General features: G+C 59.9%; 3 protein-coding genes across 8 annotated transcripts in view; 2 read left to right on the plus strand and 1 right to left on the minus strand.

Moving 5' to 3' along the window:
- Window positions 1–5,631, plus strand: part of CIB4 (calcium and integrin binding family member 4) — a 52,544-nt gene extending 46,913 nt beyond the window's left edge. The window contains exons 6-8 of one of the 2 annotated variants that reach the window (XM_051843128.2): window positions 3,571–3,680; window positions 4,334–4,422; window positions 5,448–5,631. In XM_051843128.2, coding sequence (XP_051699088.2) covers window positions 3,571–3,680; window positions 4,334–4,422; window positions 5,448–5,478 — 230 coding nt within the window. In that variant the 3' untranslated portion in view covers window positions 5,479–5,631. The remainder of the gene's footprint in view (window positions 1–3,570; window positions 3,681–4,333; window positions 4,423–5,447) is intronic. The other variant, XM_002709972.5, reaches the window with a different exon arrangement.
- CIMIP2C (ciliary microtubule inner protein 2C) lies at window positions 1,918–22,338 on the minus strand. Of its 5 annotated transcripts, XM_070069342.1 has the most exons (4): window positions 22,204–22,338; window positions 11,006–11,279; window positions 9,807–9,919; window positions 7,095–7,314 (listed from the first exon to the last, which is right to left on the minus strand). In XM_070069342.1, exons 1-4 carry the CDS (start codon window positions 22,275–22,277, stop codon window positions 7,170–7,172), a joined length of 606 nt encoding a protein of 201 aa, XP_069925443.1. In that variant the 5' UTR covers window positions 22,278–22,338; the 3' UTR covers window positions 7,095–7,169. The 5 variants fall into 5 exon arrangements, 4 of the variants coding, with proteins under 4 accessions (XP_069925440.1, XP_069925442.1, XP_069925443.1 ...); XR_011386739.1 differs by lacking the exons at window positions 7,095–7,314; window positions 9,807–9,919; window positions 11,006–11,279; window positions 22,204–22,338 and adding exons at window positions 1,918–2,580; window positions 4,352–4,581; window positions 7,645–9,796; XM_070069339.1 differs by lacking the exons at window positions 7,095–7,314; window positions 9,807–9,919; window positions 11,006–11,279; window positions 22,204–22,338 and adding exons at window positions 1,918–2,580; window positions 7,645–9,796.
- Window positions 22,339–22,347: 9 nt separating this feature from the next.
- OTOF (otoferlin) overlaps window positions 22,348–26,690 on the plus strand; it is an 85,801-nt gene continuing 81,458 nt past the window's right edge. The window contains exons 1-3 of the mRNA XM_070069338.1: window positions 22,348–22,517; window positions 24,026–24,152; window positions 24,561–26,050. Coding sequence (XP_069925439.1) covers window positions 25,972–26,050 — 79 coding nt within the window. The 5' untranslated portion in view covers window positions 22,348–22,517; window positions 24,026–24,152; window positions 24,561–25,971. The remainder of the gene's footprint in view (window positions 22,518–24,025; window positions 24,153–24,560; window positions 26,051–26,690) is intronic.

Below are 26,690 nucleotides of genomic sequence, written 5' to 3' on the forward strand. Positions count from 1 at the left end.
ATCCAGAGCTGCAAGGGAGGCTGGAGAGCTGTGAGCTGCTTTTTTTTTTTTTTTTTGGTCAGGCTGAGTGGACAGTGGGAGAGAGACACAGAGAAAGGTCTTCCTTTTGCTGTTGGTTCACCCTCCAATGGCCGCTGTGGCCAGCGTGCTGGGGCCGGCACATCACGCTGATCTGAAGGCAGGAGCCAGGTGCTTCTCCTGGTCTCCCATGGGGTGCAGGGCCCAAGCACTTGGGCCATCCTCCACTGCCTTCTCTGGACACAGCAGAGAGCTGGCCTGGAAGAGGGGCAACCGGGACAGAATCCGGCGCCCCGACTGGGACTAGAACCCGGTGTGCCAGCGCCGCAAGGCGGAGGATTAGCCTAGTGAGCCGGGGCGCCGGCCGAGCTGTGAGCTTTAAACTGAGCGCAGTGCCACCCTCAGTAGGAACCACAGCCCTGCTAGTAAGGACGATGGGGAGAGTAGCTGCTAGCCAGGGATCCAGCAAAACCAGCCACGCCTCCTTGGAATGGGCTCTGTTGTGGGGTCACTCTTGCCACTCTCTGTACCCTGGGAGGGGAGACTTTCTACCTGCCAGAGACCCACCCGCAGCACAGCCCCCTCCCCAGCGATAAATTCCCCATTGGCAGGTGATCCCACACCTTCCCAAGACCTGACACAGCCTTTAGGGAAGCTGGCATTGGGAGAGGCCAGGGAGGAGAGCCAGGAGGAAGGACAGAGATGTTGAGAGGATGACAGAGCCTTTGGGGGCAACTGAGGGCTGGGCCCTGACTCCCACAGCTCTCTAGCCCCCACCCCCACCCCTCTGCCCCTGCATCCCCCACAGGAGGAGGCATCTCGCTCCAGCAAGCCTTCTTCCCGATGACTTGGGACGGGAGCCATGCAGTCTCTGCAGATGGGAGCTGGGCCAGCAGGATGCCCGGGGACACTGCGGGGTCTCCCAGAGAGGCTGTGCAGCTTGTCCTGGCAGGGCGGTGTCACTGCACTGCCCGCTGCCCATGTCCCTCCTTCCCCTGCACCTGCTCCGAGCCACCCCCCGGAGAGTGTGATGGCAGAGCTGTGTGGGGATGGTGGCCCCAGCCTTGGTCTGTCCCCAGGGCTCAGCAACTCCAGCCATTGGGAGACAACGCTCAGACAACAAGGGAGCTGGCTGTGCCTTCCACACCCACATCCTGCCTTGGGAAATGGAGATGAGTCGTGGCTCTCCCTTGTGGGACACTGTGAGGCCAGCAAACTCTATGCCTCAGTTTCCCTAATAGCCTAAGACGGCTCTGGCTTCAGGGCGGGCTGTGACGTGGTCCCTAAGGTTGGCGTTGCTAGTGTGTAAGGAGCATCGCGTGATGCAGTGCTGCCAGTCTGCTCTTGCTGCTACGTGTCTTCTCGCCTCCAGCCTCAAGCCCACGATGGCCATGCATTTTCCTACGTAAACTTTGCAGCAGCTTCTCCTGCGTTACAGACGAGGAAAACGGAGGCTCGGTGGTGAATTAGGATCCATTGGTGGCCAGTGGCAGGAGCTCCAAGCCATAACAGCTCACGCCAGAGAGCTCCTGAGATGGCTGGAAGCCATGTGCTCATTTCTGTAGCCCTTTTGCAGCCAGGGGCTGTTTGAACCTTGATGCGCGCCATATAGAACAATCAACTTAAACGATCAACTGCTGAAGATGTATGGGATCTCGGGAAGCGCCTGAGGTTGCCTGGGCAGGGCCAGAGTAAAGGATTACATGGGCCGGTCCATCGACGTCCAGATGCGGCTGCCCACTGCGCTCCTACTGTGCAGCATCAAGGCCAGGCCCCTCCTGTCTGTTGCTGGATCCTCAAATAGAAACACCGAATGAAACAAACTACACCCTTGAATGTGTCGCTGCCATACTCAAGGTCGCTTCCTTGTCCCAGAGCATCACAGCTTCCCTTCCGGGCTGTTCCCAGCAGTCACTGCTTCTGCTTACATCTCATTGGCCAGAACTGAGTCACGTGAGCCTATCAAGCAGCAAGGGAGGCTGGGAAATGTAGTACCTGCTTTGGGTGACCCCGTGCCAGCCAAGGACTGGCATTTCACTGCAGTAAAGATGGTAATGGGCGGTGAAAACACGGACTTCTCTGAGAGTTTGACTGCCTCGTTTTTTTTTTAAAGATTTATTCATTTATTTGAAAGTCAGAATTACACAGAGAGAGGAGAAGCAGAGAGAGAGAGAGAGAGTCTTCCATCTGCTGGTTCACTCCCTAATTGGCCACAGTGGCCAGAGCTGCACTGATCCGAAGCCAAGAGCCAGGAGCTTCTTTTCTTCTGGGTCTCCCAGGGGGGTGCCAGGGCCCAAGGACTTGGGCCATCTTCTACTGCTTTCCCAGGCTGTAGCAGAGAGCTGGATTGGAAGTGGAGCAGCCGGGTCTCTAACCAGCGCCCATACGGGATGCTGGCGCTTCAGGCCAGGGTGTTAACTCGCTGTACCACAGTGCCAGCCCCATGACTGCCTCGGTTTAGTCATGTCCTTGCCACTGACCAATGAGCAACCTTGGGTAGTCCATCCATTCATTCATTCAGCTGTCCATCTCCTCTGTCCCAGGCACAGAGCTCGAGACACACTAGTGAACAAAGAGATGGAAATGTCTGCCCTTATTCTGGGGAGGAGGAAGCGCTGGCCCTGGAAATGAGGGCCACCTGCACTGTGGCTGCAGCTGGAAGGGCAAAGCCTCCTGGACACACTCAGTGGGCAAGGGCGGTCAGCCGGGGGCGGCTCCCTCCGCAGCCCCTGCCGCCCACTCCCCTGGCCCCTGCCCCGTGCCCCTGCTGCCAGCCCCTCTGTGCAGCCCCTCTGTGAGGTTAGCAGGGGTGAAGCTGTGTCCCCCTCCCCCACCGCGATCTGGAGGCTCCCTTCGCCCCCACCCTTCCCCTGACACCCTGGGTGCGTGTGGGGGTGGGGCAGGAAGATGAGGCCCCTTCTTACCTCCCGGGGTCAGAGGCAGTATTTCTTCTTGTCCCCTGCCCCTTTGAGGGCCCAGCCAGAGTCCTTGCAGCCCACCACTGAGCAAGGGCCACTGTCCTCACCCCATGGAGGAGGCGGGCACACGCTCCGGTCACGCAGCTACCACACAGGGGCAGCAGCAGGGACTGGCACCCGGGGCTTCCAGCTCCCTGACCTGCCCGGCTCCTCCCTAGCAGCCTGGCTTCCCGGCTCTGAGATGGAGATTTCCGTGGGGCTTAGGGGTCCGGGTGGCTGGGCTGGAATTTTTGTTTTTACGCCTCCTGGCAGGGCGGCCATACCACAGCCCACTGCTGTGCCTTGGGTTCTTTTTGATAAAATTAAAACTAATCAAAGGTTGACCAGAAGCTTCAAGGACGTAAACTACGTGGCACGGCTCAGCCAGTGCTCATGGTCAAGGTTGCCTGCGGCCAGCCCTGGTACTGCCACGCCCCATCCCTTCAGGCCTGTGTGCCCTGAGTCCCAGGTTCTAGCTGCCCCTGGGACAGGTGAGCCCTGCAGGGGCCTCTGGGAAGCCTGGGCCATGGGCCCCCCGGAACTCTTCTGGGCCACTTCCAAGTCCCTGCCAAGCAGCCCTGACCGCTCTCTGCAGATTTCAACGAGAACGGCTTCATCGACGAGGAGGACCTGCAGAGGATCGTGCTGCGCCTGCTCAACAGCGCCGACGTGTCCGAGGACCTGCTGACCGACCTCACGCACCACGTGTGTACCGTGCAAAGGCCCGGAGGCAGAAGCCCTCCGGCAAGCACAGGCCCCTGTGCACACATGCCTTGGGGGAGGGGATAAGGTGCCCCCCAGAAGCAGGCACATGGAAGGAGAGAACCCCTCTCAAATCTCTGTCCTTCCGATAAGAACCTTCTAGCGCCCCCAGACAGAGGGCCTCCCCCCCACCAGGCCCTCAATGCTGCTGGCTGTGCCTGCAGTGGCTCGGTGTGGGGTGGGGTAGGGTGGGATGGGTGCATCATGTGTCCCTGCACCATTAGCCCAGCCTGGCACAGGGCCACCACCCGCAAGCCGTCAGGGCGCGTGTCCCTTTGTCCTCGGACCATGGGAGCCTGGACTGGGTGGGGACTGGGGGGAGGCACAGCCATGCGCAGTGTTGAAAGGGGGCCCTGCCTGGGCAGCTGGCATATCTCTGCTCTCAGGGCCGGGCGTGCACGGGTGGCACCGAGGAGAATCCTCCAGAAGCAAGGGTCAGCCCCACAGGCCCAGACCTCAGCGCACAACTTGGGGTGGGGGGGACCCACGTGGCAGAGATCCGGGCAGGTGGTTTGTGGCACTCCACCCCCTCCCCCAGCCCTGCACCCCCTCCCCTCCGTCTGCTACCAAGCTGCCCCAGGTCTCGCTGCCCCCAGGTTCTGACGGAGTCTGACCTGGACAACGACAACATGCTGTCCTTCTCCGAGTTCGAGCACGCCATGGCCAAGTCTCCAGACTTCATGAAGTAAGGTGTTCTGCTTGGGGGTGGGGGGGCAGGAAGGGGGCCCCAGTACCCATCAGCCAGCGGGGCGTCTCAGTCTTCCCAAGGGCGTAGTGAGTTACTGGGGTACTCGGCAGACTCCTTCGGCATCCATGAAACGAGCCTCTAAGAAATTGGGGAGCCCTAGCGGATTCAAGGGTAGAGGGTGGGCCTGGGCCACTGCCTTTCCTGCACTGGTCCTACCTGCCCCCCACCCCCATGGCGGAGTTGGAGCTCATGGGAGAAAGGGCAGCCAGTCCTACCCCAGCAGAAGGGGCCATTTGGTCTTCTTGGCCACGCCTCCCAGGGCGATTGACAGCCCCGCCCCTCCCTGGTTCCAGGAGGTACACTGGGGACAGCTCAGCTGGACACGTGGCCCTCCTGGCAGGCTACCTGAGGGGACCTGGCCTTGTCGGCCTGTGTCTTCTCCTGGGTGCTGCTCTGCCCAGGCGCCAAGGTCTAGGTGATCTGGAAAGCACGCAAGTGCCCACAAAGCCACAGAGCCCACCTCGGGCAGCAGGGGGCAGATGCCTCTCACCCCGGCTGCCCAGCACTTGGCTTCCCGCCCCAGCCATCTCGGCCGCGCCACCTGCGGGTCTCCTGGGTTCTGAATGACCTTCAGCGACTCCTGAGCGCTGACTCCCAGAGAGAGCCCGACTGGCCGGGCTCAGACATCCGCCCCTCTGGGACGCTCTCATCCCCATCTCCTTCCCTGCGTGGCTGCGCAGGGGGGACCGCCCCCTCCCAAAGGTGCTTCCTCTTCTCCCAGCACAGACTCAGAGCCAGAATCCCGTCCCTCTTGGAGTCCTCTGTGACTCTCTCCCACTTCCCGCTATTGGCTCCCACACCGCCAGGGGCCGCGGGGCCCTTTGCATCCCAGTGATGCTGAGAGAGAATGAGGGAGGGCCTGGAGCTGGCTGAGAACCGGCCGCAAGAGCTGGGCCCCGGGCACAGGCCTACAGGGCTTGGCACTGCAGGCTCCCAGCGGCTCCCAGTGTTCCTCCTTGCAGCTCCTTCCGGATCCACTTCTGGGGATGCTGATCTGGCTGACAGCCCCGAGGGACACCGCAGGGGCACGGGGACACTGGAGGTGAAGTGTGGCTCTGTGCCTCTCCACCCCACCCCCCCATCCCTGCCCTGGGTACTGTTTATTAAACAAAGCTAAAGACAAGCGTTTTCCTTAGCCCTGTGCTGTGTGCCTGGGTTCGAGCTGCTGGTGCCAGGGGTGGGACGTGCCACTGCTGCCGAGCAAGCCGGGCGGGCACTCTTACCAAGGGCAGGGTTCGGGGCTCAGCCTGTGTCAGAGTGGGGGGCCTGGCCAGCTGGGTCGAGGTTCCCTGGGAAAGTATCCACCCTCCCACCCCAGAGATGCAGGCGCACATAGCGGTCATTCCAGCTGGCGCCTGGCTTCCCTGTCCTCGTCCCAGGCAGACGGCATCTCCACCATGCTCGGCACCCCCAGGCCCTCGGGATGCGCCTCTGAGTGACCAGCCCCCAGGGTTTATTTGTCTTGCTCTTTGGCCAAGCTCTGGAATGGAGTTGGCCACCACAGAGACCCTTTGGATCCCAGCTGGTCGGGGACCCTGGGACACAGGAGAAACCCCTCTCTTGGTTGGGGGGTGCTCTGACAGCTGCCAGGGCCTCCGGGGTTTCTTCTCTGCACTGTCCAGGCACAGAGGAATGGCTCTTTCCGCCCTCAGGTCACTAGAACCTTGCTATGGTTCCCTTGCCCACTTAGGAGCAACAGTGGCGTCCCCTGACTCCGATCCAGGGGGCGTTGGATGCTGGAGGATGTTGGGCACACCTGGTCTGAGGGCCCCAGCCCAGCCCCCATCCGGTGAGGGACTGTCACCCACGTCCTGCCCTTTGCCCAGGGGCCCCCAGCGGCGGCAAGCAGCAGCCTGGCGTGAGCGCCCCCTCCCATACACCCAGCCTCGGAGGCCCTGAAACTCCTTGACTAGTGATTTGGTCCTGGGTCACTGCCTCCCATTACCCTTCTAGAAATGGCCCTAGGGCTGGATGCCACATCCACCTGTCCACGCCGGGCTGGGCAGAAGGCAGCATGGGGCTGCAGGGTCCCTCAGCATCCCAAGGGCTGTGTCACCCCTGCCCCGCTAGTCTCCGCCTGGGCCATAGGCAGGGTGTGCAGCAGGAGACCCAGGCACGGGAGTCAGAAAGACGTGGGTTCCAATCCTGGCTGTCACCTCCTAGCTGTGAGCAGCTCCCTTCGTGCCGGGGAGGCCCAGCGTCCTTTTCAGTAACGTGGGGGACGTGAGACCTCCCTCGCAGTTGTCAGGCAGACCTGGTGATGCCAACACAGGGCTCCTGTGGCGATTCCTTCCCAGCCCACGTGCAGGGCAAGTGTTCTGGGGCCACGTCACCCTTGCTCCCGGACAGACCCTCACTGAGCTTCCTCGGTGACACCAGCAGAAGCAGACAGGCGGTCTCGGCGCAGGAGGGAGCCACCGCTAGGCCTTGGGAACCCCACAGCGCTTGCTTCCAGAAGCTTCACCTTGGGGGAACAGGTGCTTTTCCTTGGTTTGAATCCCTTGAGCTGAACTTGGCACAGGCCCTTAAACTACCACGCTGGGTGGCCTTGGGGCCACCCTCCTGCCACGGCCACATGCCCCTGGGGCCCGGAGGAGAGACACGTGGAATGGTCATGGCTAACGATTTTATTTCAAGCAAACCGACGTGGCCAGGGCCGGGCTGTCTGGTGTCAGCACCTGTCCTCACGCTCTGAACTCAAAGTAGCAATCTCGCGTCTGCCGCTCCTGCGGAGACACCCTCTTCCCCGACGGGAAGGCCTGGGCCGTCTTCAGGTTCTCGGGGGAGACTCTTAGAAGGTGCCACTTATTCTTCGGACTCAGAGGAGGCCTGGAGGTGAGGACCAGGGCCAGGGCTAAGCAGTGAGCCGGGGTGGTTGGGGAGAGGAGGGCCCCCCCGCACCCAGCCCCGCACCCCAGCTTTCCAGCCGGGGCTCCCCCTGGTGGCTGCTCCCCAGTCTAGCATGTGACAAGTCACCCTGGACTTGTGCACGATTGCGCAGCAGAGAAGAGGGAGGACTTGGTCGGCAGGCGGACCTGGGATGGAGACTGGCCCTGACTGTCCCTAGCGGTGGACGTGTGCAAAAAGGGGCTAGCGCTGCTGTCTCACTCTCAGCTTCATGCTGAGCAGTAAGCGAGGTAAGGCATGGAAAGCACTTACCGTGATGCTGGACAAGGAGTAGGTTCTCCACAGATGTTGCAGGGAATGAGGATGGCGAGGGTGGTGGCGGGGATGGGGTGACGGTATTGGGGATGGGGATGGGGATGGGGATGGGGATGGTGATGATGGCGATGGTGATGATGGCGATGGTGATGATGTGATACTGATGATGGTGATGGTGATGGTGATGATGTGAGATTGATGACGGTGATGGTGACGGTGATTGTGATGATAATGGTGATGGGGATGAGAGTGAGGACGATGTTGATGGTGGTGATGGTGGTGGTGATGATGATGATGGTGATGATGTGATATTGATGATGGTGATGGCGATGATGATGATGATGTGATTGGTGATGGTGATGGTGATGATAATGGTGATGGGGATGAGAGTGAGGATGATGTTGATGGTGGCGACAGTGATGATGATGGCAATGGTGATGATGTGATATTGATGGTGTTGGCAATGATGATGTGATTGGTGATGCTGATGGTGATGGTGATGATGATGGTGATGGTGATGATGATGTTGGTGATGATGATGGTGATGGGGATGAGAGTGAGGATGATGTTGATGGTGGTGACAGTGATGATGGTGATGGTGACAGTTATGGTGATGATGGTGATGGTGATGAAGGGGATGGGGATGAGAGTGAGGACAATGTTAATGGTGATGACGTAATATTGATGATGGTGATGGTGACGGTGATGATGGTGATGATGTGATATTGATGATGGTGATGGTGACAGTGATGATGCTGATGATGGCGATGGCAATGGTGATGATGTGAGATTGATGATGGTGATTGATGATGGTGATTGTGATGGTGATTGTGATGGTGATGATAATGGTGATGGGGATGAGAGTGAGGATGATGTTGATGATGGTGATGATGTGATACTGATGCTGGTGATGGCGATGGCGATGATGACGATGATGTGATTGGTGATGGTGATGCTGATGGGGATGAGGATGGTGATGATGATGGGGATGGGGATGGGGATGAGAGTGAGGACGATATTGATGGTGGTGACAGTGATGATGGTGATGGTCATGGTGCTCCAGAATGAGAGGGACCTGCCCCAGGTCACAGCATCAGTGACCTTAGGGCCACCCTGATTAGCTCCCTGTGTTGTGTAGAAACCATCACCAGCTGTGTGGAATGCAATTTGGGAAAGGGATGGAGTTGAAGGGTCACAGGCTCCTCAAAGCTCTGGGAGGGGCAGCTTCTGGCCAGCAGGGTCTCAAGAGCAGCCCTGCCCCAGGAGAGACCCACTCTGTCTCTGGGGACAGACTGGCTCCTGGCCACCCCCAGCAGTGGCAATGGCCCATGAAGGTCCTAGAGGAGACTTGGCTTCCTTTCCAAACCCTGCCTTCAACAGCCAAGCCCAGACAGGCCCCAAGGCCATCACTGGGCTTCAGTTTTCCTCTTTAGCAAATGGGCCCATCTGTTTTGCTGGGAGGAACTTTAAGAGGCAGTGGAATCCATTTCTTGAGAAACCATCAACATGCATGGAATGACTGCTGCTTATCAATAACATGGTGATGAGGCTCTGGACCCTCGAGGCAAGCAAGGGGTCTGCATGGAGCTGGAACCCCAGATCTGTCCACTGACCTAACACCTGCCCCCAGGTGGGGAAGTGCTGGATGGACGGAGCACAGGTACCCAGGGAAGCCGCTCCCGGGCCCGGGCTGAGCAGGGCAGAGCTGGCTTCTCCACGAAAGGACAACTCCCATAGAAAAGCATGAGGGGTGGGCTGTGAGGAGCTTTCCTATTGTGGATGGACAGTTGGGCTTTCGGGATTTTTGTCCCTGGGAAAGCATTTTCCACATCTGGAAGGGACTGAGCCACTGGCTCCCTGCCTCCTGTAGTACCCAGCATGTTCACTAGAGGGCAGCAGCTCCTTGCTGCTAGTAGCAGCTGGGTGCTCGGACTGGTGTAGCCGCCAGGTTGCCCCTGCTGGTTCTGGGCCGCGAAGACGATGGGCGCTCTTCCTGACTCCACCCATTCGGGTTCCTGGAGCCCTGGCCCCCTGTGCTGGATCTGTCACCCTCTGCACTGCAGGCTCTCGGGGACAAGGCTGTTAACTCGTTCCTCAGTTGGGGCGCCCAGGGGCAGGTGTCCTGCGGCAGCACAGCTCCAAGGCGGGCTGACACTCACAGGTCGGTGGGGATGCGGTACCGGTCCTGCTCCTTCACAGGCAGCACGAAGTAGGGCACCCGGGGTACCGTGCCCGTCTTGTCGCGGTAGTAATTCCGGTGCTGCTGTGCCATCTACAGCTCGGCCCAGGGAGAGAGGATATGCTGCTAGTGGCAGGGACCTGAGGCACCTGGGATCCGTGCCCGACTGTGCCTGGGCAAGGATGGGGGTCTCCACCTCCCCCACTGAAGGCCCCAGCTAGTGTCCTCCCAGCTCCAGCTCCATTGGGCGTCCTGGCGGAGCCTCAGCTGCTCTTCTGTCTGACTGGATAATGACGCCTGTTGTCCCAGCTTCGCTTCGGAGGCTGAGACAAGGGGCCAGCCAAGACTCAGTAGGAAAACCCAGCTCGGAGGGGCCCACACAGCACAGGGGAAGCCTGCTCCGTGTCCGTCCCTCCCCCTCCTTCCTTCCTGGCCACTTGAGTTCTGCAGAGGGACAGACTGTCGCAGACCGGTGGAGATGGTCCCACAGCCCCCCAGAGCCTGAGGCCATCAACCCTGCCCTGCCCCCCGGGGAGCTGACGTATTCAACAAGTTCTCTGCCCTGGCACCAGGAGACACATGTGACCTTGACCTTGAAACAAGGCTGGAGGGATGTTTGCAGGAGAAGATGATGGAGAGTCAGGTTTCCAGGGACAAATCAGAGAAGGAGCTGCACCCCACCCCGGGGAAGACAAGGGCCTGTGGCCTATGACGGTGGCGGGGTGTATGTGTGTCCCCATCAGGGGTTGGGGACACCTCACCAGCCTGAGAAGTATGACAAGGGCAGCAGGGGAGTGAGCAGGCCCTCTCCATCCTTCTCTTTCCTGGGACAGCTGGGCGCAGCCTGGGCTGGCCCTAATCAGGGCACAGCCTCAGGGGGACAGGGACAGAGCTGAGACCAGGTCCACCAGGGTCCAGGTGGGCGACTCCCAGGCTGGCACCAGGGTAGGGACATCACTGGGGTATGGTCCTCAAGAGAACCCATGGGGCAGACAGTGAGGACAGGGACATCCCAAAAGGTCCCCCTCCCCAGCTCCACCAGCAGTGGGGGTGAGCGGTGACCTGGGGATGGGACCAGATCAGGGAAGCAGCAGGGGCTGTGCTGGTTCAGGAGCTCCCTGCCCCAGGCCCTGGCTGGCACCCCCTCCCGGTGGCAGGGGGCAGGCAGTGGCAGCTCACCTGGTAGAAGTGAGCGAGTTTGGCGGAGCGGCTGCTATCCAGGTTGAAGCGTGTGTAGGTGGGCGCGTGCAGTCGGCGAGCCCGGCTGAGCGTGCGCTCCGTGAGCCCCAGGGTGGAGTCGGAGGAGAAGACGGTGGGGAAGTGGCCGCTGCGGCTGAGCAGAGCCTGGCCCTTCTGCATGGCTGCGAAGCGGTGGTCCTGGAAGTACTTGAGGGTGGCGGTGCCGTAGGAGGAGCCGAAGGAGAAAGCCACAGAGGGGACATGGCCTTGGTACCTGCAGGAGTGGTGAGGGAGCGGGGGTGGCCGTCAGAGAGGGACCCTGGGGCCAGTTCTAAGACAGGCCCCGAAATCCCACAATGCAGTAGGGTGACCTTGCCCGGCTTCCCAAGGTGCCCTGAGCAGCTCAGGGCTTGGGGAAACACAAGCAGGCGGGACTCCAGGCCCCTTCCTCCCCACAGAGGTGTCCACCCATACAGCCACTTCTCTAGGGGCCAGAACGCCTGGGTGCCCCTTGGCCAGGCCTGAAGTCACAGATGGCCTTAAAGAGCAGAGAGAACCCGAGACAGAGAACACAGAATGTGACAGGCGTAACTGGTCACAGCCGAAGCCTGGGGCGAGGACGCCACGGTGTTGTTCCCACACCCCAGCCTCACATGGTGCTCCTCGGGCCACCCGGAGGCCCTGACCCAGCTCCTGGAGCTCTGAGAGCCTTAGGACACCCCTCCCCCCACCACGAGGGAGACCCTCGACGACACCACCCTTGGTCAAAGGGGACTCAAGAGCAGAGAGCCAAAGATGGGTTTTGGCAAAGCAAGGGGAGGGACAGCAACACCCCCAAGAGCATGGGCAGCAGACTTCCGGCAAACAGGGAGAAGATAGGGCGCCCCCTGGACTCCGGCTCCTGCCACCCCGCAGGGTCCCCGGTGGGCACTGTCGCACCTGGCCCTCCTCAGCAGCGGCCGGCAAGGCTGGCCTCTGTCTCATGGAAATGCAGCTCTCGGCGTCTATTCCACGCGCTCCCTCACCCCCCGTGCTGTTTCTGTTGGTTTTCATCTCCATCTCTGAAGTGCTGGTGTCCCCTGAGGCCTGTCCCGGGGACAGCGTCTCCACCTGGCCTTAACCATCACCTGCTCCAGCCTGGAGTTCTCCCCCAGGGGCAGACCACTGCACCCAACTGCACACCACACCTCTCCCTCTGCTGCACCCAACTGCACACCACACCTCTCCCTCCACACCTCCTGCCCCATTGGCCACAGAGCGTCCTCCCTGCCTGTCCGTGTCACAGATGGGGGCGACCCATCCAGTCCCCGATCCTGCCGCTTCCCCTGCTCCACTGAGCTCAGCCAGGACCGTGGCCGTAGCACCCTCACTCTGCCCTCCACCACGCCGGACTCCCTATAAGCAAGTCCTGAGCGTGTGCTGTGGCTTGGGTATCCGTGAGGGTGTCCCCCAAAGGTCTGTGTGTAAAGGCTTGGTGCCCAGGGTGGCCCTGCTGGGAGGTGACGGAACCACAGGGAGCTGGGGCCCAGCCCCCATTTGACCTCCTAAGCTCTCATTTCCATCACTGCTTTCAGTAGGGGCCAGGCAAATGGGGCCAGCCAGTCGCAGACAGCAAGACTCTGAGCTAAGCAAACCTTTCCTTTTTACAAAGTTGCTTGCCTTAGGGCCTTCGTGACTGCAAGGAAACGCTGGCTAACACTGCGTGGCATTCAAGCTGTCCCTGACCTGGCCCTTGCCATGTGTTCAGCCTCATCAGCCGACCTGCACCCCAGGCCTGAAGAACCACTGTGTGGGCTGGCGCTGTGGCACACTGGGTTAAGCTGCCGTCTACAGCACCCACACCCCACGTGGGAGCTGGTTCGAGTCCCGGATGCTCCACTTCTGATCCAGCTCCCTGCTGATGCACCTGGGACAGCAGGCAAGGATGGCCCAAGTGCTTGGGCCCCTGCACCCACATGGGAGACCCAGAAAAACCTCCTGGCTCCTGGCCTCAGCCTGACCCGGCCCTGGCCATTGCAGCCATTTGGGAGTAAACCAGCAGATGGAAGACTTCTCTCTCTCTCTCTTTCTCTCTCTTTCTCTCTCTCTCTCTCTCTTTCTCTCTCTTTCTCTCTCTTTCTCTCTCTTTCTCTCTCTCTCTCTCTCTCTCTTCCTTTTTGGGCTCTTGCCCTGTCCTCCCATCAGGATGCGAAATTCATTAACCCCAATGCCCTGCATCCCCTGTGCTTGGCCTACCAAATAGTAAAGGGTCCTGCAAGACTGGCCCAGTGTCACTGCGTTTAAGAACGGTCAGCTCCCATGGGCTGAGGAGCCCTGTTCCCTAGGCACCCGAAAGCCCCCTCCATCAGCCACGGCTCTTTCTGCACTGCCATCTTGCTTTCCCTCCTCCTAGACGGTGAGCATCTTGGGGGCAGAGCCTGGTAGCGTTTTACTCGGGTTTGTACCTCTGGTTCCCAGTCCTGGGTCTGGCATGGGGAGCGTGGGTAGGAGGTCATTTACGTGACAAAGTGAAGGATGAGGGGCAGGCGTTGTGGTGCAGTGGGTTATGCCACCTGCCTCCCCCATGGGAGCGCCAGTCCCAGTCCCGGCTGCTCCGCGGCCCACCCAGCTCCCTGCTGTTGCCTCTGGGAATGCAGCGGAAGGACCTGTGCTGATGACCCAGATGATGAAGAGACGTGTTTGGAGGGAAACACAGCCTGGAGGAGAAGCAGAGTCTCTGAGAGCATTCGTGCTCCAGGTGAAACAGTAAAATTTATCTGCAGGGGCCGGCGCTGTGGCATAGCAGGTAAAGCTGCTGCCTGCAGTGCCAGCATCCCAAATGGGTGCCGGTTTGAGTCCCAGCTTTTCCACTTCTGATCCAGCTCTCTGCTATGGCCTGGGAAAGCAGGGGAAGATGGCCCAAGTCCTTGGGCCTTTGACCCACGTGGGAGACTCTGAAGAAGCTCCTGGCTCCTGACTTCGGATCAGCACAGCTCCAGCTGTTGCAGCCATCTGGGGAGTGAACCAGCAGACGGAAGATTCTCTCTCTCTCTCTCTCTCTCTGTAAAACTCTTTCAAATAAATAAATAAAATCTTTTTAGAATTTTATCTGCAATAAATCGAGAAGCCAAAGGCAAGCGGTGGCGGAAGCTGCTGCTTCCTGGATCCCGGGATGTCCTCCCAGGGAAGGAGCTCTGGGCCCCGCCCGCTCTGGCTCGGAGGAGGTGGAGCAGCATCCGGGTGGTGCCTTGCAGAGGACAAGCAGCCTTGCTGCACCACCTTTCCCTTGAAGGCCCCACGCACTGGCCCCGTGCCTGAAGCTTGGGGTGGCTGCCTCTAGCCTGGGGGAAGAAAGCCCGCCCAGCCCAGGTCACTGCCAAGGGGCCCCCCAGGTACCAAGGCGGTGCTCTCCGAGCGTGAAAGTCCTTGCAAGTGCAGTGCAGTGAGAGTCCAGCCAGCCAGCCAGGAGGGCACTGAGAGCAGAAGCAGCCCGGCAGGGTGGAACTGCTCCCTGAGGGAGGGTGGGAAGCTTCGGAGCCACTGAAGGCAGAGACAGGAATAGCAACCAGCTGAAAGCCCCGTGCAGAACCGAACGTCAATGTTATAAAACCTGTCGCAGTGAAGGCAATTTAAGCACCAAAATTAGGGGGGGTGGGTGGCGGTGGGGGTGGGCCTGCCCGGGAACCTCCTTAGGCAGAGTCAGTCCCTGACACCTACACCCAAATCAGATTGCTAAGGCACAATGCAACGGGAAACGTGCCTCTCCCCCGACCCCTTTTACAAACTACTATGTCCTGCAATTAACTGACCTTTATCTAAAACCCACCTATTTTTCCATTTGACTTCCATTTCTTTCTTTTCGGCTAATAGTAAACTTTATGCTTTTCATTTTGAAATAAAAAATACAATATGATCCTATTTTAACGTATTTATTTATTTGAGAGGCAGAGAGATGGAGCGGGGGGGGGGGGGCAGATAAAGTTCTCACCCGCCGGTTCACTCCCCAGGTGGGTACAACAGCTGAGGCTGGGCCAGGCTGAAGCCAGGATCCAGGAACTCCATCCAGGTCTCCCTGTGGATGGTGAGAGCCGTCATCCACTGCCCCCCCAACCCCCACCCCACGCAGGGCACACGTGAGCAGGAAGCTGGAACCGGGAGCTCCGATGTAGGACGCAGGCGTCCCAACCAGCGGCTTACCCATCAGGCCCCAGTGTGATCATTTGTTTATAAAACTGCTTTTGCCTATCCTGGATCCACCCACCCCCCATCTCGTCTTTCACCTGAATGCAGCATGGAGGCTTGCCATGACGCTGTCACCGGCTGCAAAGCCCGGCTAATTCCCGCTTGGGGACCCGAGGTGCTTTGCTGCTTTCTTCTTTGGACACGTGCCACATTTTGAGCAGCAAGGCAGGTGGCATTAGGTCACTTGCGGGCACCTCCGGGGGCTGGCACAGCTCAGCCCGGCTCCTCGAGCCCAGCGTGCCCAGGAGCCGCTGAGCACTAAGCAGCCCCCTGGAGCCCGCGTGGGCACGGTCAGCTCCTGCCCGAGCCAGACCACGGTCCAGGCTGGGACAGGCCAGGAGGAGGGTGGGGTGGGGGTGGGCGGGCGGAGCTTCTGCAGGAATGAGGGGTAGGGGGGATGGAAGGTGGGTCTGGCTCCTTCCCTGGCTTATTCTCCAGCTGCTGTGCTGCCCCGGGGCCCAGACTGGGAGCCTCATCCATGTGGCACTTCCAACAGCTCTCAAACACCAGCGCTGCCCTGACCATGCTCCTGGCCACAGACCCATGCTCCCAGCAGCCCACCCAGGGCTTGCCCATGGGTGCCACAGACTCCACACCCCCTGAGACCAGCCTGCTCTGCCTCCTGCATATCTCTGCCTTGCTCCCGCCACCCCCACCTAAGCCAGACACTTGGACTCGGTCGCCTTGTCTTCCTCTTGGCTCCATCACCTTCCACATGGGCCTCTCTCTGAGTCCTGGGCTCCCACACCAGCGACCTTCCCACTCCTTCCTCCACCCCTTGCGACTGCCTCCCTCTTCGCTCACCTGGGTGACCCGAGAGCTCCTAGCAGGCCTCCCAGACAAGGTTCCACCCCTGCAGCCTGCTGTCTACACGGACCCATCCCAGCCCCCACGGCAGTTAGCGCCGGTCCCCACCTGCTGCCCAGGCCTCTGGGGCTTTGCCCTGGGCTGATGCCCCTCCACTGGCCCAGCGGGGAACGCAGCTCATGGAGCCCTCCCGGCCAGCACAGCCTGTACCTGATCTCTGCTCACTCCCCCATCCCCACCCCGGACCACCCCCTTGACCCTCCGTGCCTGGCACCTGCGAGTGCTCAGCACCTGCACTGAAAGAGGGAAAAGTCCAGACGTCATGGAGGGCAGGAGCGCTGTGTGAAGAAGGGCTTGGCTAGGGCAATGTTGTGGCTCAGTGGTCTGAGTGCCAGTTTGAGTCCTGGCTGTCCCACTCCCAGTCCAGCTCCCTGCTAATCCCTTGGGAAAGCCCCAGAGCGTGGCCCAGGTGCTTGGGTCCCAGCACCCACCTGGGAGACCCACATGGAATCTGAGGCTCCTGGCTTTGTCCTGGCCCAACCCTGGCTGTTGCAGCCATTTGGGGGGTAAACCAGCAGATCAAAGGTCTCTCAGTCTTTCCCTCTCTGTGTCTGTAACTCTACCTTTCAAATAAATAAATAAATATTTAAAAGGGTGGGAGCTTGGCTGTGATGCGAAGAGCACACTGACACAAAGCCTCCCGCCCACAGGGCACCGGCTCCGGGGAAGAAGGCAGCTACAGAAGTGTGTGTGACGCGGCCTGGTGATTCTTCTCCCCGCCGCCCCCAGCTCTCTGCCAGGATCCTCCTCTGCTGCCCGATTCTCCACCTTCTCTGAATGCCAGGATATTTGCATCCCAATAGAATGGAAGCCCCGGCTCCTCCGCAGCCTCCTCCGAAGCCCTGCCCCATTCCATCCAGAGGCGGGTGTGTGTGCACGTGTGTGCACCCAGCTACGTGTTCATGTTATTGTGCACCCAGTGGGCCCACCTGGCAAGCCAGGTCAAATGCATCTGCCTTTGTGGGCCTTGACCATGACCCTGGAGAGCCTTCTGCAGCCCTGCCTGTGGCCGGCTGCGGTGGGGGGGAGGAGCAGGACTGGCAGGTTTATGAGGCGGCATCCGCCCACCGGCTGGCACAGCTTCTCCTTGAACCCGCGTCCCTCCCTCCTTGTGTACAGCACGTGAGCTGGGGCCCTGGGATCAGCTGTACTGTGAAGCCCGCTGTGGGCCGCTGTGTGTGTAGGGAGCATCTCTCCCCTGCCCCCGACAGCACGGGCTGGGCCCCTGGCTAACAGTAAAATTAATTACCGGGTGCCATCGGGGCTCCCATGGGCAGCCTGATTAACTAATTAACTTGTTACTGTCCCCATTCCACAGCGCACCACAGCTCCCTGAACCTCCCCACGAGGATGCTTTTCCCCCAGGGTGGGGGGAAGCCTGCCAGGGCTCCCCAAACAGCCAGCTGCTCAGAGCCTCCCCGCCCAGGCCTTGCCGCCACCTTCCTGTCCCGGCGGCATCACCATTGGCCCCAAAGAGGCCATTTGCTGCTGTGAGGGCTGTTCCTGCCAGAGATCCACCCCTCCCTTTCCTCCTGCCACCCCCTCCTTCCAGAAAGCTCTCGGCCCGCCTCTCCGCCCGCACTCCTCTCCAGTCCCCGAGGTCCATCCCCGTTTGAAACATCCTCTTTGCCACGAGCCTCACCGGACTCATCCCCTGGACCCCGCCTCTCCATCGGACGCCTCTTGCTCCCTGCACCTGTTTCCATCCTATTGCCGCACGATGAGCAGAGCCCTGAACTGCAAACCCCCTGGGAGAGAGGCCTATGTTTTACCTATCTTTCCCCAACCCATTAGGTGCCCTGTATTCGCTGAACTGAGTGAAGCCGTAGGCAGCTTCTAAGGGCCCTGTTCTCTTCAGACCTCCAGGGACCCCCAAATCCCTGTTCTTAGGGGCTCCGCACATCCTCAAGGTGGTGTGAGAGGCGTGAATTGCCAAACTGGCCAGTCCCTTCAACAGCTCAGCGACGAACTCCAGGGAAGAGGGGGGGGGGCCTGGCCCTGGGGCAGAGGGCCTGGGAAGGGGGTGAGAGGATGGCAAGGCCTGTGACCCCTCTGGGAGAGAAGGCGTTGCCGCAGGGGAGGGCACAGAGACCCAACGTGCCTGCAGCCCTCGGCGTGCTCCTGGGGAATAGAGATTGGGGCTGCCTGCAGGGGTGAGGTCTGGAGGCGGCAGGCCAGGGAGAGCTTTCAACTTGATCTTTTGCTTCTGTACTTTGTGCTTGAATCAGGGGTCGCACCTGCTCCTCTGAATGGCAGCTGACCGCTGTGTCCCAGCCTGGGGAGGGGCTGCCATGGAGACTGGCACAGGTGGGAAAGGCCCACGTCACGGGTCCCTTTTTTAATATGCTTAGACAACAAGCCCATGCCCGCCACTTTGACAATGGCCTCTGCATTGCAAAGGACCACACAGACTCTCAGACAAGCCAGGATCACCTGGGAAGGTCAGAAACGCCCAAGGCCCAGCCCCAACTCCACCAATTTCATCAGGATCTCCAGCTGGGGCCAGATTGCCAGTGCTCATTGAAGCCCTTGGAGAGGTTCAAGTGCTGATGTGTGGGCACACGACCCGACACACCTTCCTGTCCTGGGGCTGCCCTCCAGTGCCAGGGCCTGAGCCAAAATGGCAGGGTATTTGGAGACACAAGAGCCAAATCCTCCCTTCTTCCCCAGCACTGCCAGATCCTCTTCCCCAACAGGTGAGACCCCAGGCCTAGGGAAGCCACAGGTGCGCACGATGGTGTACTACCCACAGGTGTCTGACACTGGCTCAGACCAGCTTCAAGAAAGCCGGCCAGCTGCTCAATTTTCAGGAATCTGTATAGTCTGGTGCTAAACAAGCCAGTGTGAGAAGTTGGGCGTTTGGCCCAGCGGTTATTATGTTGGATAAGACACCTGCTGGATAAGACATCAGAGTGTCTGGGTTCAGGACCCGCCTGCACTCCCAATTCCAGCTTCCTGCCAAGGCAGATCCTGGGAGACAGCAGCGATGGTCCAAGTAGTTAGGGTCCCTGGCACCCACGGGGAGGCTCTTCCCTTCCTAATTATGTTCCTACATTTTGCTATTGTGTGCGCTCTGGGATGACTTCTGCTTGCTCGCCTATAAAAATGGCAATGATGCTAGGTCATGGTGCACTGCCTGCCGTGCCCCCTGCCCGACCTGTGTCTCAGAAGGCCACGCAGCTGCCTCAAAATGGACCAAGGCAGGAGCATCTCTTCCACAGACTCAGATGAGTGCCACGAATCATGGCATTTCTCTTCTCTAGAGAGCTGGTTGTTAAACATTCACCAGTGTACCGCTGGGTGTGTGCACCTGTCGTGCAGGGATTCTGGGGACAGGACTCAGTAGGACCCCCCCCCCACACACACACACAAACACACTGAGGATGGCATGTGTGGGATGTACTGATTGTAGGCCCTTGGAGCCCAGCTCAGTGGCAAAGGTGGGCACAGCTGCCACAGTCAGCAGCTGGGGACACCAGGGCAAGTGCAGGCTGGGCATGTTCATGTTCAATGCGCCGCGGCTGGCTGAGTGTTTGCAGTGAGAGCCTCGGAGGGTGCACAGAGAGAGGCAGAGAGCAAGGATGGGGCCCCCAGACCCGACCTGCCAGCCGGAGGCACAGACTCTCCCTGAGGACAGCCTGCTCCTTTTGAAAAGCCTTCTAGCCCCAGAGACTCTGACCCAAGTGCCCCCTGCCCACTGCAGGATGCTACCCAGGCCAGGCCCCACTGGAGGTGCATGGTCCAGGAGCAGCAAGGGACCCACTGGAGCACTGTGGCCAGCACTCGAGGCCCAGCACTGTCACCCTCTTTCACTGCAGAGCCTGGAATCAGGTTTTGAACATGGCAGGGACGTGACAAATGGTGACGGCTGATGGCTATCACGTGCCAGACGCTGTGATGTTAACTGACTTCAGCCTCCTTGAACCTGCCTGGAGTCACCATCCCCATGGCACACACCAGACCAGGCAAGGGAGCCAGGGAGAGGACGCGGACTGCGTGCCGGGTAAGGCACAATGGAGCCGGGCAGGCTGGCTCTAGACCAGCTCTTAATGGCTCCTCTGCCTCCTGGCAGAATGAGGGAGAAGGCAGGAGAGGGCAAACGAGGATTTGGGATGAGACCAGCATGGGCGGCCGTGCTGAAGTCACAAAGACTGGACTCAGCGACTCACCCGCTGCCCGGCCTTGAACGAGTGCTAATTCCTCATCTGGGCTGTTGCAAAGATTTAAACAGGTTGTCTCCAGGGCCTGGCACACAGCCGGAACTCTGGCTTGGGCACATGGAGTTTTTCCCCCCGGCATCAGGGACCTGGTTCCTGCCCTGCTGGAGCCCATCCCAGGCCTCTGTGAGCACAGGGACAGGAGGGGCTGGGCCATGTGAACAAGACCACTACAAGGGGCGATCTGAGTGCCAGAAGAGACTGGCTGTGCTGAGAGTTCTGTGGCCAATGTTAGAGAAACACACAAAAATAATAATTATCCAAATGTGGTAGGGGATCTGGGATTCTTCCACTAAGCTAACAAAATTGCCAACGAGGAAGCAAACATTAAAAAAAAAAAAAAAAAAAAAAGACGACTCCATTCGTTCCTGGCTTCCAGGAATCTTTAAGGCAAGCACCCCCATCCCAGAAAGATCCAGAAAGAGCTGCAGACACAGCTCAGCCGCTAGCCCCAGCCCAGTCCAGGCGTGAAGCCTTGTTTACGAGCTACTTAGCATCAATGCTAAATCAGTCACAGCACAGAGATTGGATAGAGAAGCAACCACCCCTTCCAGACAGCGTGATGGGGGGGGGGGGGCATGGGGCAGGGTTTGCAGGAGCCCCCAGCCATGCTCCAGGGGCAGACAATGGCCCAGGAGCCAGCAAGACGGGGGACGCAGGGAACTTTCAAAAAATGTCAGTACACAAAACCAAACCTCGCCGCCCACACGCAGAGTATGGCGCAAACACCCCAACCATGCTGCAAAGACCGAGCTGACTACGCCTCCGCACCACGCCCGCCTGGGGGCCCACGAGGCGCCCACTGTTGCCTATGTCACACGACATCCTAACACCACACCTGGCACTTCCCAAACACACAACACATCTTTCTCTGGTCCATGCCCAGGAGAAGCAAAGAATTAACCTGGAGCATTAGCTTGGGCTGGTGGGAACCCCAGTAGCTTTTGAGGTCTCCCAGGCCAGAGAAGGGTCCGGCCCACAGGAGCTGGGTTCAGACCACAGCGCTGGCCCCAGTCCCTGCACCCACCAGCTGGGGAAAAGATTTCAACATGACAGCCCTGGGGGCCTTGCCTGTTCTACATCAGAACAGCCCCGCTCCGGACACAGCACACCGCCAGCTCTCTCCTTCATTCTGCAGTCTGTTCAGCTTAGGGGAGAGACCCTGTGTTTTTCCAATCCACCTGGAGACCCCATCTCCTGGCCTCTCAAGACCACACAGGTTTCAGTTCCTCCCTGCTGATTTGCTGTTGTCCCGGTGGCTTGCTCCCCAGGCCCAGGCTGGCTGATGGCAGCAAGGAGAGCACCTGAGACCCTGGAGGCAGCCGGAGGTGAGAGAGGAGTGAAGCATGGGGGCTGGAGGAGGTGAGAGGGATGGCCCCGTGCCTCTGACATCGCCCGGGTTTGAAGGAACGGCAGGTGCCACCCTGAGTTTGAAAACCCAGGGCTGGGGCAAGTTTCAACAAGGACATTCTGAGAGTGAGACCAGCGAAAGGGCTGACCACAGAGCCCGGGCAGGGGGACACACGCTGCTCCCCACCACCTGCCGCGCCGGCCAGGCCTGGTGCCGCCGGCCTGCACCCACCTACTCACCTTCCCGCCTTCCGCCAAAGAGCACGCACCTCGCCCCAGTCCAGGGTGCCCCGCACTGTATGCGGACGGTAAGAGCCTGCTCTGTTTCTGGGGCCTCCGCACACTCAAACACAAAGCCCTGTGCCCTTCCGCCGCCCCGGACCCCGCTCGCTGCGACCGCGTGACCCCCCAGAAGGGCCTCTGAGCCGGCGACAGATGGGTCCCTGAGGCGCCAGGGCCCAGTTCTGACAACAGAGGCCAGCGCCTGGGCAGCTGGACGCGGGACGGTGCAGGGCCGGCGGGGCCCGAGCGCGGCGGCCTTACCCGGGCATGAGACCGGGGGGCACGTAGGCGGCATTGAACTCGGTCAGCAGGGTGCCCGCGCTGCGAGAGGCCATGGTGGGAGTGGCGCTCGCAAGGCGGCGCTTGGCTCTTGCCCGACGGTAAACAGCCCGCGGGTCACCGGGCAACCGCGCGCCTGGCAACGCGGTCTTCTCGGTGGCCCCCCGGGGCAGATCCGGGGACGTGCCGCCGCCACCACTCTCTACAGCCCCGCTCCTCACTCCTCGGTTGCGAGCGGGATCCGTCCTGGGTGCGGCTTTACCCCGGCTCCCGGTGATACCGTTTGCAGCCCTGCGGTGGGTAGAACATGAGGGGGACTGGGGACCCATGGAGGCCCAGGCCCAGAGACCACAGCTTCTCCCCAGGGCTGCCTGCTCTCAAGGTCCCTAGGGTGGCCGTGATTCTTGGGTGCACAGCCACCCACCTGCCAGGGAGTGCAGGGACAGCAGTACTTCCCTATTGCTGCTTTCTCTCTCTGGGAACTCACTCCACAGGAGCAGTTTAAAGAGTGAGGGGCAGGTGTCGCCAGGCCCTTCCACTCCCCAATCCACAGCTGGCCTTTGCCCCAAGCCTGCCCAAGGCCCAGGCCAGGTTTGCTTTTCCCCAACTGCTGCCTTCTCCGTTGGTTTCTTCGGTGAGGGTCACACCAGCCCTGGGGGTGTGGGGACAGTGTCCAAGGCTCCGTGCTCTCTGTGGTGGGGACCGAGGTCCTGCCTCCCTACCTCCCTGTGCCTCCGTCCCTTGGCCTTGCTCTCAGTCCCATTTCTTGCCCGCTGAGGTCAGACAGGGACAAGGGCCGGCTTCACGGTTGGACTGTGTCAACGACAGCTGAGAATAATGGGGGCACCAGCAAGTGCACAGGCGGCGGCGGCTGCTTCCACCGCCAGGATTCTCAAAGACTCCCTGACAGTTAACAGTGGAAGGGGGCAGCCACAGGCTCCCGAGGGGTGCATGCGGCAGACCCAGTGAGGCCTGGAGGGGAAGGAGCCACAGGTGAGGGGGCTGCAAACCCAGGGAAGGCCCCTCTGCCCCTGCACATCCACGCAAACCTTGGTTTTCTGGGTTCTGCCTGGGAATGGTACTGCAGTAGGAAAAGCATCCCTAGAGGTTGTTGAAAGAGCGCCACCCTGTGCCCCACTGGTGGCGGCCGGCGGCCCTCCCTGTGTGTGTCTGTCTAGATTCTGACCTGTCTGCCTCCTCCTGCTGGGTTCTGAGACTGTATCACTGGTGCTCCTTGCATCGGTTCTTTGATGGGGCTTTATGAGGGTCAAGGAAAACAGGTACTACGAAAAAGAGCTATGCACAGATTCCCTTATGTGTGCCGCAAAATGAACTTATCTTGTGATTCAATTTTTTCACAAACTTTCTGAAGTCCTCATGTATATAAAAGTTACCAAAATAGGTAATAGACAGGAAAAAGGAAATTTAAAAATGAGACCTGGGTTAGGTTACAAGAGGGTCAGTGGACTCAGCTGAGTGAAATTGCTACCGTCTTACAGTTTTGCAAACAGGTTCCGCACGCTCCATGCCTTGCCTGGATTGCTCAAGATGCACACGTCCCGTCCCAAGAGGTCTCAGGACTCCATCCCCTTTGGAGAGAGGATGGAGGAAGGGGTGGAGCCTTCTTGGCAAGTGCCACCAAACCTTACAAACACAAACTGCCTGCTGATGGAAAACGCTAATGAACTTAATGTTTTTTCAAAAGAAACATTAAACATATGTTTTCTTTAAAGCTAGGCATTTACTTGTATTCAGTAAATAAAAGATTCTAAAATATTCTTTCTATTTATTTATTTGAAAGCAGAGTTTCAGGGAGAAGGAAAGAGACGAAGAGAGATCTTCATCTTCTGGGTCACTCACCAAATGGCTACAACAGCAGGGGGCTGGAGCAGGCTGAAGCCAGGAGCCTGGAGCATCGTCTGGTCTCCCACGTGGGTGCAGAGGCCCAGGGACTTGGTCCATCTTCTGCAGCTTTTCCAGGGGCTTTAGCAGGGAGCTGGATCAGAAGTGGTACAGCCAGTACTCGAACCGGCGTTCGTAGGGGGTGCCGGCATCATAGGCATCGGCTTAATGGGCCGATGTTGGTCCCCTAACATGTTCTTTAATTCAGTGTGGGTAGATAGGTGTACCAAAGCTGAGCAGGAATTGGAGGCAAAACAAGGGAGAAGGATAAAAAAGCATAAATAGGGAAACACCGGGCCAAGGGGCGAGGACACCTTAGAAAGAAAAGGGCGTAGGCTCTCGTGGCAGCTGGTGGGGTCCCCGACTGCAGCACTCGGGGGCACAACCTCTGGCTGCCATGCTGTGAAAATCTAACATTTTGCTTTTTACACCTTTAGCCTCTGCTTCAACTGGGTCATCGAGCTCACACCCTCATCCAGTCAACATTATCCGGGCGCCCTCTTATGCACAAGATAGCTGTGAGACCTGGGGTACAAGGGTGCTGTGCTCCAGGATCCCCCCTGGGTCAGCAGGAGGAGAGGCCAATGGGCAGCCCCAGGATGCCATGACACGAGAGGGCCAGGAGCAGCACAGAGCAGGCCCTCACCAGCCCGGGGGCAGGTGCAGAAGCATCTGCAGGAACAGCCATGTACGGAGCTGAGCCTAGGCCAGGAGACAGGGGTGAGGTGGGAGCATTCGCAGGAGTGAACGGCAGGAGCAAGGGCACGCAGGCTCCAGGGTCCCGGGCCCCATCCCCCAGGCTGCTTTCCCCCTGAGCCTTTCTCCCTAGGGGGCCCTCCTGGGATGAGCTGCTGCAGAGAGGAGGAGCACACGCCCTTGGTCACTGGAAGTTCTGCCACAAACAGAATCCTCCTGCCCCGGCAGCTGGAGAAAGCAGGAGTGCGGGCATTCTGCTCTTGGGGGCCCCGGGGGAGCCAGACACCTGCTACAGCGCCTCCCCTGGCGGCTCCCCCAGCGTAATGCCCTGGATCTCTAAGCACGGCACCTCTGCTACCTGCACAGCCTGGCATCCCGGCCATGCGCAGCCTCATCCAGGACCCCTGAGATTTAGACCCGGGCAGCCCAGTGGGGGCAGGTGGGCAAGCACACTCCCTTCTTATGTCTGACAGGCCCTGGATTTCTACGTAGCACAGTGTGACCCGCCCAGGGCCAGGATCCCTGAGCCTGTGACCAACCTGCCTGTGCAGGAGGTGGTGTGGGTCACCCCCCCAAACAGCAATGCAACAGTCTGCCTTCCTGTGCACACCAACCAGGAAATTTGTGATCCCCATGCGAGCGAGTGCCCCAGCCCCTTGCCCGCCCCTCCCATGCTCATGCCCACCGGCATCTGTCTGCTCTTAGTGACACAGCTTGATGAACCCGACTGAGGGGTGGGCGGAGGCCTCCGCTCCCGAAGCTGCACGAAGACACCTGAAGCTGGACAGGGCTTTATCTGGGAGCCAGCGGCTGCTGAATAATGAATTCCGGCTTGGTCTCTGTGCTCCCAGGCTGCGCGCTGGTGCACAACACACACACACACACACACACACACACACACGCTGGGCTGACAACTTGGAGGGGCGGGAGCTGGCAGGGCTGGAGGCTCCGTGAGTCGCTGGAAGGAGCAGCTTGCTCGGTTGCCTTGGTCTCTGTGGGCAGCGTCGCAGGGGGCGCTGGAGGAGGAGGAGGAGGAGGAGGAGGAGGAGGAGGCAGCTGCGGTGAGGCAGGAGAGGCAGGCGTGAGAGCCGCTCCACCAGCTCGCGTTTCCCGGCTGCTCCCTCCTGGCAGTGCCGGGCTCACCACGCCAGCATGGCCCTGCTGGTCCACCTCCAGACGGTCTCGGAGCTGCGGGGCAGGGGCGACCGGATCGCCAAAGTGACTTTCCGAGGTACGGATGGCCCTACCTTTAGGGGGACCCCAGCCCTCGGCTGGGCCAGCCCAGGCTCTGGAGGCTGGCAGGGCTGGGGCAGGGCTGGGAGGAAGGATGGAAAAGTTCTCGTAGGGCTGGGGTGCTGGGGCTCTTCCTGGGTGGCCGACTGCGCCTGGTGGGACTGGCCATTGTGATTCCCTGAGAATCAGGGTTCCCTGTGTGTCCCTGTCTTCTGGCATTCGCCAGCGTGCCGGTGCCCTGCAGTGTGTGGAAGCCCAGAGTCTTCCTGCACTCCCTCTCTCTTTCTCCCCCTCCCACAGGCATGGAGTGGGATGGGGCTGCATCTGGACGCCCTGAGCTGCTGGCATGAGGGCAGCCCGGAGCTCTCTGGGCCCAGCACGAGGAGGTTCTGGGGCAAGGACCCTGCCTCTCCTGTGTCTGTTCTCTTCCCGTCCTCCTACTCAGGAGTTGAGTGGCCATCTATTAGTTCTCCTGTTGTGCCAGGGCTGGGGGCAGGAAGCCGCCAGGAACCCACGCCTGCCGGGCCAGGAGGACGAGTGGGCAGAGAAATAGGACAAGTGGGAGGTGCAGAGAGGAGGGGGACAGGTGCAGCATGCAAGCCCCCCATCAGTACCCTAACCCAGGCTAGGGGCCAGAA

The sequence above is a fragment of the Oryctolagus cuniculus genome, chromosome 2 (genome assembly GCF_964237555.1).
Source record: "Oryctolagus cuniculus chromosome 2, mOryCun1.1, whole genome shotgun sequence".
Classification (NCBI taxonomy): Eukaryota; Metazoa; Chordata; class Mammalia; order Lagomorpha; family Leporidae; genus Oryctolagus; species Oryctolagus cuniculus.

What these genes read in the sequence shown, in the direction of transcription:
- CIMIP2C (XM_070069339.1), bottom strand. Translation starts at nt 8,700, where the DNA reads ATGACCATCACCATCATCACTGTCACCACCATCAATATCGTCCTCACT. An exon ending in ACTCCTTGTCCAGCATCACG is followed by an intron (nt 2,581 to 7,644) that starts GTAAGTGCTTTC and finishes TTTGTTCACTAG; the next exon opens with TGTGTCTCGAGCTCTGTGCC.